We start from the raw sequence: 9809 nt of genomic DNA, 5'->3' as shown, positions 1-9809 counted from the left end.
ACACGATATTTTACAAAGTTTCTTGACTTTTTGTCGCTGTTGTTTTTCCGACATGTCTGTACAAAATAGAACAACAACAAAAAAAGGGTAGAGAGGAAATGGCCCCCCAGTCCCCCAGCCCAAGGTGAGGGGGCAGCCAGGTCAGGTGGGTGATGAGAAGGATCAGACCCAGCTGGGGGTTGGACAACTACCTGATGGGGATTGTTTTGTCTGTTTTCTGTTTTTTAAACTTAAAATATATATTTATTTTTCTGTATATGTTTGTTTCATTTTTATATTCTCCATTGAGCACCTGACTACACTACAGTTACACATGCGCCCCCACAGGACACAGCTGACATCCAGGCAGGGCACACATCATGGACACCCACCCTGGCACCAGCAGCGGGCACAAACCATACAAACATACTGAGAAAGCAACAAGCAACATGACATTAATTAATGGAGCCATTAATTAATGCATCACCCTCCCCCCTCCTCCCAGTTCATTGATCCCCGTGGCTACATCCCCCTGCTCTCAGTCCCCTACTGGCCCCCAGACTGGGATGCCTCTGGGGGAAATGACCAGAATGAATGGTGTGAAGAGATGTGCCCAAGGCCCAGCCTCTGTGTGTGCACAGTGTGTATATGTGTGAGTGCAAATGTGTGTTCAGCAGAAGAGGGGCGGTTTGGCCTCCTGGGCTCAGGGAGTGTGAGTGTGTGTGTGTGTGTGTGTGTGTGTGTGAGGGGGGGGGTCGGGAGAGGGAGAGAGGGAGGGACATGGGAATGGGCATAGGCCTGAGTGTGTAAGGGCCAGATTGGGGGTGGGATGGCCCAGCCAGGAGAGACCAAGTCACCCCTGCTAAGGCAAAGGGCGATGTCTGGTGGGGGTTCCTCTGCCGAAGGGTGCAGGCAGTGGCATGTGGTCCTGCTGTGGGTTTGATACTAGTGAGAAATGGTTACAATGAGCACCTGGCAGGGTGAGGGGCACTTGGGGGACACTGGTGGCTAGGGATGGGACAGAGGGGTCTTTACCCTCTGCCCCAGCATTTGGCACTGTTTGACATTCAGCTTTAGAAGATGGGAGGATCAACTGGGCTGCAGCTCATTTTAGAGGCAGGCGGCGAGTAGGAGATGGAGCATGCTTGTGCCAAACCTCCCACCAGCACCCGCTCACCCTATGTAAGGCTTTGTGAGCCCCCCATTGTATGTGTGTCTCTGTATCCATTTATGTGTGTCCTTTGGGGTCTGTCTAGTGAGTCTGGTTTCTACCCTCAGGGTTCCAGGTGTATACTGGGGTGTGTCTAAACTGATGTCATTGTGAGATTGTTCTGACACCTGTAGTGCTTGGGGGGTGGGGTGGGGATGACTGTAGGCCTGAAAGGGGGCAGGAGCCCATGGACCTCAAACTTGTTATCTCACCTTCCTCCATTATTCCCAGGGAAACTAGGTTTGGGCTTGGGTGGGGCAGCAGGGCCTGGTTAGAGGGGTCCAGCTGAGGCAGGATGGCCTACACAAAGGAAGCCTTTAGGCAGGGCAGGCAGGGGAGGCCTGGTTTGGCACCAGTACATGTGGCTTCCCTGTCCCAGCCCACTGGGGTGAGTCCAGTGTCTGGGACACTTAAACAGTTCAGGGTGAGACATATCCTGGGTGTCAAAGTCTGTGGCGCCCTCCTTTGGGACTCCCCCACCCCAAGGCACAGGCTCTTAGAGCCTGGCGAGCTCAGGTCCTTAAGTGGGGGAGGGGCAAGGCTGTAAGGCGGGAGTGTGGGGCAGGGGTTGGGGGGCAGGCGGGCAGGGTGGGGGGTGTGGGTAGGGCTGGCGCTCAGAGGCGGTGAGAGGCGGCGAGGGTGTGGACTTGAAGCTGTGGCCGGGGCGGCAGGCCGAGGAGGAGAAGAAGCTGCAGGGAGACCAGGATGCCCAGCGATGGCGGGAAGGAGGCTCCGCGGCCACAGTCTGAGGTATCTTCCTGCGGGGAGAGACAAGGAACTGGTCGGCCAGGCCCAGGCGGGCTCAGGGTGATGCGATGTCAGGTCTGCCATTCCCCCAGCTCACTGTCGCATTGTAGTCGAAGCAGATGTGCGGGCCTCTTCGGTATCGTGGTCTCTGCACCAGCTCACACTGCTCCGGGCCGTCCGCTGGGCATGGGTGGGGAGTCAAGGAGGCAGCGGCGGTGGTATAGAGGGGCGCGTGGGACAGGAGGGAATGCGGGCGGCGGGGAGGAGGGAGGGGGCAGGATACAGTGCGTCTCCTTCTGCAGCAGCCGACCAGCCTCACACTGGCTGCACAGCGGTTTCTCGGCCACCACGAAGAGAAGGTTGGTGTTGGTCAGTCTCTGTGCGTGAAACAGCCTGGAGGGAACATCGAGAGGCGGGGTCTGGAGGTTCATTCCTCCACTTCACCCCGCCCCATCGGCCCCACCCTGGTTCTTCTCCCCGTTCCTCATCTCTAGGACACCCTCAAGCACCTGGAGCAGTTTCCGCAGTCGATGATGGCATTGTAGGAGGCGTTCACCGTGCCGAAGTAGTACTGGGTCTGTTTCATGACGCAGCTGCTCTCGCGCGTCTCAGGGCTCCCCTCGGCCTCCGCAGGGTCTGCGGGGCCCAGAGCGCCTCAGCTCCGCCCACAGACCCTGGCACGGTGCCTGACTGGTGGGCTTCAACCTGGCTCAGCCGTAAGCCCCGCCCTCCCTGTGGTGCGGGTGTCTGCTCTAGGGGCAGACCTTTATTTGAGGAGGTGCCTCCCAAGCCCTACCTACCCGCTTGGAACCAGCTGTGGTAGATGAGGCCATAGAGAAGCTGTTGGAACAAAGACCTGCAGGGAACGGGGCACTGAGTGGGGGTGGTCATCAGAGGCCAGTGCCCTGCCCCATTACTTTTTAGACCCCTCTTGGCCAGGGAGCACCATCCAAGCCCCTAGGACTCACCAGGCAGCAGCAGAGGTCCACCAGGCCAAGTTAAGGAAGTCTGCAATGGTTGGCTGCAGTGAAAGAAGGGCATGGGCTGCTATTGTTGCCCCTCACCATAGGTCACCCCTAATTCAGACATCAGAGGTGGGGGTCAGGCATCCCAGCCACCCCCCCATCTCCAGGCACCTCTGAGGGCTCACCACAAAGACACCACGAGGTGCAGCACCCAGGTTGCCAGGGGGCTGAGGGGCACAGGCTGCCTGATAGTCGTAGGACTCCTTGCGGGTGTAGAAAGAGTTGTTGTAGAGTGCCAACATCAGGTTGGCATCCACCTCACTGAAGAACCTGCCAACCTGGGGATGCCGAGAGGGAGCCAACGTCACAGGGCTAGCAGTGCCATGTCCCCAGAAGGCTCAAACATCTATTTCTATCCTCTTCCTGATTCTTACCTGGTCCCACTGATGGTTCTGGTTTGACAGCACCAGGAATCCTCCGTCATCAATAAGGACACAGAGTAGGTCCTGAATGGTAGGGAAGGGGGAGGAACAAGGAGAGGGGCTGGGCCCCAGACCTTTCACCTCAGGCCCTAGTACTTCAGTGATTCAGAATGTGGGGGGTGTGTATGCCATTTCCTCAATCCTAAGTCAGGGTAAGGTTGCTGAAGCTAAGGGATGGGCTAGAAGTTGCAGTTGGAACTAAAAAGTCTGGGAGTGGGGGAAGCTGGGGTCCACAGCAGCCTCAGGGCACACGCACCTCATTGTTAACTTCGCAGTCCATCTCACAGTGGCTGCTGGGGCCGCACTGCTGGGCAGAGAATGAGGACTGTAAGGCACCCACCAATATTTCTCTTTCTTTTCACCCTTATATATCTGGTTCCCCAGGACATCTGCAGCAGCCCCTTCCTATAGGCACTGAAGCCACTCTGAGTAGAAAGCTTGGGTCCCTGGGGACTCTGGTTTTACTCCCCCTTCCCTTGCCCAAATACCTTCTGTGGCTGCTCCTGGTGGGTACGGTTGCTGGCCAGTACCTTGAACTTCTCAGCCCAAGCCTCTAGGTCTAGCTTAACACCCACCACTGTTGGGGAGAGAAAAGGGCCATCAGTGCTACCTCCATAAGCAACACCTTGTCTACTGCCTCCTTCCCCACCTCTGTCCTGGGCATTCACCTGCTGGTCTCAGTGTGCGCCCGCCTAGGCTGAGCTCCACAGCTGTGCTGACGAGGACACCCACTGTGTCGTTCTCCAGCTCCAACGGCCTTAATAGGGCTGGGGTGGTGTAGGTAGAGCAGTCAGGTGTGGGGGCTGGCAACCACACTGACCGCTCAAAGCTATGCCCTATCAACCCAGGCCTGAGCCAGCCTAAGCACCCAGCATAGTGTCTGACAGAGCCTATCCCTCTCTTCATGTCTGTCCCAGTCTCAGCCATTGTCAGGTTTGAAAGGGGGCTCACAGAACAAAGCCTTGCGGTGGCTGAGTAGCCAGGGAAGCTGAGGCTTCCCACCTGCTGCTGGGAATGCTGGATGGATACTCACCATCCTGGTGTGGAGGCTTGAAGACATAACCATGATTATCTAGGCTGCGGCGATAGAAGCTGGCATTGAAGGGTTCAGGGTTTTCTGTCCAATCCTCAGCTGCCCTACAGCACGTAAGAGAGCAGGGCTTTGTGGGTAAGGGGTGGCTTGTGGGGGACAGCATACTTAGGAGTGCAAGAAAGCCTCTGGGCAGTAGCACAGGGCAAGATCCCAGACAGAGGTGGGTGCTGGGTAATGTGGTAGGTCACTTACTTGTTGGGGAAGATGCGCGTGATGCCACCATCAGTGGCAGCGAACACGGCCAGCAGGCTGTACCTGGGGGTGGCGGGGAGGTAGGGTCACAGGCCTGCCTTCAGCTAGAGAGGGCAGGGCCTCTGGGACCATCCCAGCCTCCTTCCCCTAAAGCCTGGTGCATACGTGTTGAGATCCTGATCCCTCCACACACGTTCCACCAATTGCTGCGTGATGCCTGTGTCCAAGATCAGGTTGTGCAGAAGGAAGTTGTTGCCTGGGAACAGAAGGGTAGGGGTAGAGGAGCATCTTCTTGCAGCTTCCTGTACTCCCCTGCCCCTACTCCCAAGGCTCCACTAGGAGCCTTCCCTATACCCTGACCCAGGACCTTCCCTGGGTTTGGGCCTGTTTCCACACCTGCCCCATCTCTAGGTTCCTCTGGGCTGCCCCCATGCTGCCTGGGCACTTCCCAGATCCAGCTGCCCTGCCGCTAGACACTCACATTGCTTAGAGTCTGGAGTCACTTTCTCCATGAGCTCAATGAAGTTTTTCAGGAACTCAGTGTTGTTGTCTGAGGCATTCAGGTCCTTGCAATACTCTCTGGGGGTAGGGAGGGGCAAGAAGAGTGGGATTTGGGGGCTGAACAGGGCAATGGGGTCAAGGCTTCCCAATAAGTCTGTCTGGCCATTCTCTGAGAAGCCCAGACCTCAGGGAGGGACACATGTGTTCTTACAGGCTTCGGCTCCTACATGCCTGCAGGCTGAAAGGTCTGAGATGGGGCAGCCAATACCAACACCAGAATGAGAGTCTGCTTCCTCCACCCTGGCAGGGTTTTTTTTTTTTTTTTTTGTCTCCTCCTTGGCTTGGTCCTGCAGAGCCTCCCATCTCTCCTGGATAGCTAGACCCAGATAGTGCATCTGGGAGGCCTTAGGACACATCTGGTGGCTGGCTCATCCACCTGTATGCTCTATAGCATTTCCATGGGCATATGTGGCACCAAGTATCAGAACTGGCCTTTGTCTGCCAGAGTCTGGTACTTGGTGCCTCATCCTGCCCCTTCCTGGCTGCTGCCCCTTCCTGGCTGGGCGCCTTTGGGCACATATTCAGGGTCCCTGAGACTCACTTTTTCTTATCATTCTGCAGAGGTGTCAGGAAATCAGTGAGAATATGTAGGTCCTCAAACTAGCTTTTCCCTTTGCCTGGAATACTCTTCCCATGAAGGCCAAATCCCTTACCTCCTCAAGACACGTGCTGGGCTCAGGCTCTGGGTCCAGAAAACATGAGGGCTGTTGGGGTATTGCAGGGCCTGCTTGAAGCTTTGCTTTCTAGCAAGCTGTACCTCTACCCTGAGGCCATCAATTCTGCCCAATTCTTCATTCACACTCCTGTCACCACTAGGCTATATGGCAGCAACTTTGTGGGGATTTAAGAAATGTGCCACTTCCCCAGGTTGTGCTGGGGCCTGTAGCTTAGTGAGGGCACCTGGGACTGGGTCTCAGCTCCCACTCACTCAGGGCCTTTGTGTGGTGTACACTCTGTGCCTCTGTGCCTGGAGGTCACACCTGACATACCCAAAATGATGCCTTCACAGCTGTGCTCAGGATACACGGTAGACATGATATGCACATCCACATTTCATTCACTCACCTGACATTCATTGATTGAGCTCTCCAGAGCCAAAGATACAGAGGTGACAAAGACAAACATGATCCCGTCCCTCATAGAGCTTCCTCAGGTTCATGTGAGTCACATAGTCCTTTCCACACATTCCCACTATCACTAATGCACACAGCCCACCCCACACTTATACTCGGACTCTTATACATATATACGATGACTCACGATACAAACACACATCTACAGAGAGAGTCACAGAGTTGTGGGTGCATGCACGCACGTGCATACACAATGGAGCTTAGGAGTGTCCAGAGTCCCTGTGTGGTGCCTGAGAGTGCCCTTGTGTCTGTTTGCTGCACCCATCTGCCCTCATCTGGTCACAAGAGAGCTCTTGAGCACTTGGGGAAGGGGGTAGGTCCTCAGATGTGGGCCAAAGGGCAGAGGGTGTGGGCAAGAGGACCCATGTGTGTATGCTGAGTGTGCATTTCACAGATGGTCTAACCTGGACTGTTCTTGCCCTGATACCTCACTTGCCAGAGCAACTCCTCAAAGCCCCTCCCCTCCCTCCCACTCCTCCTCACCCCTCAGTGAGCCACCACACCTGGACCTGGCACTACTGACAGGGGCTCTGGCTGGCTCAGCCCCAGACCCACACAAACACTGACCAACACAGGACAACAATGGGGTGCAGATGGGGGCATGGGCAGGATACCACAAACCAGAGCAGCAGCTGCCCGGTGAAGGGGTGTGCTGCAGACAGCCAGCCCAAGACTGAAGTGGCTCCTTCCTGGTGGCCTGGGAGGGCAGGGAAGGTCATCAGAGAGTCCAGAGGTCTCCTGCCTCAGGCCTGGTGGGAGATGGACTGTGGAGTCACTGGCCACTGCTGCCTGGTGCGGCTACATGGCCTGGGTATGCATACAGCCACACATACCGGGCTATGTACAGGGGGCTGGGGGTGACATTGCACAGGACACAGACACACACAGCTCCAGGCAGCAGTGCGGGAGGCAGGGCCGGGGCAGTTGGGGTGGGGAGCACACCTCAGCAAGGCCACACGCAAGCTACCTGGGAGCAATGAAAACATGTCCTTCAGACTCAAAGCTGCTGGGGAGCAGGAACTCAAAATCTGCAACAGAAACGGGGGGTTATCTGGCGGGGGCTGGGGAGGCGGAAGGCCAGGGGGCTCAGAGCTGATTGGGCTGGGGGCTGGGAAGAGGGCAGCTTGAGGGAGGGGGAGACACCAGCAAAGAGGGAACCCGCCACTTCCACGTTCAGGTTTGAGCCAGAGAGAAGGGATGGGCGGGTGGGGAGGAGTGGAGGGCTCGTGGAGACTACAGCATCGCAGGAGAGGGCAGTTATAGCCAATATGTTGCCCGGGCCTGGTCCTCTGTCGGCAGTGAGTCCCTTGGCGTGGCTGTATATGCTTCCATACTGCTGTATAGCACATATACACGGACACACACACACACATATATATACACACACTGCTATATATATGCATGGTCTGGGGGAGGCGCCAGTCTCACTCTTATCACATCCATAATGGAAAAAACCGCATGCTGAGCTTCCTTCGCCTCCAAAGAGACTTTGAGGAAGGGAATTGGCTTTTGGCTGCGGATTTTTATCTCTCTTTCTTAGCCGCAGCTGTTTGCGTTTTGGTAGGTCTTTTGTTGTGTCAGGCATCAACATGGCCAAACCGAGGGGGTTTCTCACGGGCACAGACAGTCCAACCAGAGACGGTGTGGGTAGCTGGGATAGACTGCAGTGCATCGTGGGGGTCTGGGGGGTTCTTTCTGGGACAGGATACTGCATGAAGGGTGGCCCTCAAGGTGTAGGGATTGTTCTGTACCCTGTGAGGGGTTAGGGGTGCTGATAGAAACTTAACATTCACTTTACTGGGCTGGGGGCATGTGGGGGTAGGTAGAGAAGAAGGGCTAGGTCTCCTCCCTTCCTAGGCATGTCTGGGCTCAGAGGAGCCAGGGAGGAATGCTGGGGATGCCTGAAGAGGGGTCCATCAGTTGGGCTATTGCCCAGGTCTCATGAGCTGTGCATGTGTGTGTATGTGTGTGTGTGTCTTTGTATGGGTTTGTGAGTGAACCTGAGGATGGGGCCACAAGGCTTCAGGTCTCTCCTGCCTAGCTGGACTGGCTGCCCTGAAGGCCAACATCTGGGAGGGGTCCCTTTGCTCTTGGCCTGTCTCACTCTGGCAGTTTCCTATCCTATCTTCACCCACATCACAAACTCTTTTGTCCCCAGGGCTTTATTTGTACAGAAGAGGGATTTTCCCCTGTTCCCAAATACTCCCATGATGCACTGCAAGGTTCTGGGCAGGGGAGGCTTGGAGTGCTTAGAGGGAGCTGGGCAGTCACTGGTTGGACTGTTCCTTTCTGATAGGACTGTGAGGCAGGACACAAGCCGAAGGGGAAAGGGTGGGGGAGGGGAGGAGGAGAAAGAAAAAGGAGGGAGAAGGAGCAGGGAGGGATACTAGGGATACTATGCTATGGTTCTCATGGTTACTAGGGCCCTACAGTTCTAGGGTCACTGAGTGGGTTGTGGGAGACAAGGAGAAAAAGACAACTCAAGCCAGTGGGAGTAGGGTATGCCCCCACCTCCCCCGCAGGCCATTGCGGGTGGCTGTATTCCCTTTGCTGAACAAGGCTGGTCAGGGGCCCTAGGGTGACTGGGGACTCCTGCTTCCAGGTTAGGGGGAATCCCCTGTGGCTCTCCATGTTGCATCTGCTAAGCATTCCCTGAGAGGGCAGCTCTTTTTGCACCAGTGGCAGAGACCTTGTGTTGTCCTCTTACTCCTGCTGTTCTCTGCCAGGGTCTGGGAATTCACCACACACTTTTCTAAGACTCTCTGGCTTGGGCACTTTGGAGTGCCACAATCTTTTTCTTCACACTTGGCCTGATTTTCTCTAAGCTCCTTTGCTGGCCTTGGCGTCCAGACAGATCCCATTCTGTGCCTGGCCAGGGTTTCCTGTCTGAATTTGCCTTTATTCCCCAAGGAGAACACCTTTTCCATACCTGCTGGTCCTCCCCAGGAGCAGTGATTACCCCAGGGCAGGCCTGGGTCAAAGGGCCTCAGCAAAGCCTGGTGGTGGTAGGGTGGGGAAGTGGGTGTGGCTGGTCAGGGGAACTTCAGCACCAAGGCCAGTTCCCAAGATGGTGTGTGAGCCTTGTTCTTCAGATGGCCCAGCTGCCTACCCTGTGTGTCTCCCTTTCCCAGGGTAAGGGGATGAGGCTCAGAGCCCTTCTGTCTCCCTTCTCAGAGGGCTGCCAGCTTTTGGATCCACTGGCAGAGATCAGAGGAGGGAGAGCTGTCTGTCCTAGAGGGAACCTTGTGGGGCTGATCCTTTCTGGTAGCCTCACATAAGCTTTCTCAGTAAGCAGGGAGGACTTTACCTGCATCTCAAGCTCCCCGCCCTGCTGGGTGGGAGGTGGCAGAGAGGCATCCAGCCCTGTCCCCACTGTTGAGTTGTCTTGGAGGGATGGTGGGGGGAGGCAGAGGCCTTCCCATAGGGAGCAAGGACTACGGAAGGGAC

General features: G+C 56.1%; 1 protein-coding gene across 6 annotated transcripts in view; it reads right to left on the bottom strand.

The window, feature by feature from the left end:
* Nucleotides 1-1803: 1803 nt before the first annotated feature.
* Cacna2d2 (calcium voltage-gated channel auxiliary subunit alpha2delta 2) overlaps nucleotides 1804-9809 on the bottom strand; it is a 133003-nt gene continuing 124997 nt past the window's right edge. For 2 of the 6 annotated variants that reach the window (XM_076869034.2, XM_076869035.2), the window contains 16 exons: nucleotides 7330-7390; nucleotides 5150-5247; nucleotides 4834-4924; nucleotides 4669-4731; nucleotides 4417-4520; nucleotides 4052-4150; nucleotides 3872-3960; nucleotides 3640-3687; nucleotides 3336-3407; nucleotides 3087-3239; nucleotides 2905-2957; nucleotides 2737-2792; nucleotides 2446-2572; nucleotides 2220-2329; nucleotides 2034-2116; nucleotides 1804-1947 (listed from right to left, as the gene is read on the bottom strand). In XM_076869034.2, coding sequence (XP_076725149.2) covers nucleotides 1804-1947; nucleotides 2034-2116; nucleotides 2220-2329; nucleotides 2446-2572; nucleotides 2737-2792; nucleotides 2905-2957; nucleotides 3087-3239; nucleotides 3336-3407; nucleotides 3640-3687; nucleotides 3872-3960; nucleotides 4052-4150; nucleotides 4417-4520; nucleotides 4669-4731; nucleotides 4834-4924; nucleotides 5150-5247; nucleotides 7330-7390 — 1451 coding nt within the window. Of the gene's footprint in view, nucleotides 1948-2033; nucleotides 2124-2219; nucleotides 2330-2445; nucleotides 2573-2736; nucleotides 2793-2904; nucleotides 2958-3086; nucleotides 3240-3335; nucleotides 3408-3639; nucleotides 3691-3871; nucleotides 3961-4051; nucleotides 4151-4416; nucleotides 4521-4668; nucleotides 4732-4833; nucleotides 4925-5149; nucleotides 5248-7329; nucleotides 7391-9809 lie in introns of all 6 variants that reach the window. The other 4 variants (XM_076869038.2, XM_076869039.2, XM_076869033.2 and 1 more) reach the window with 3 other exon arrangements.

This window comes from Callospermophilus lateralis, chromosome 10 (assembly GCF_048772815.1).
Source record: "Callospermophilus lateralis isolate mCalLat2 chromosome 10, mCalLat2.hap1, whole genome shotgun sequence".
NCBI lineage: Eukaryota > Metazoa > Chordata > Mammalia > Rodentia > Sciuridae > Callospermophilus > Callospermophilus lateralis.
This window is presented reverse-complemented; position numbering and strand designations above follow the sequence as displayed.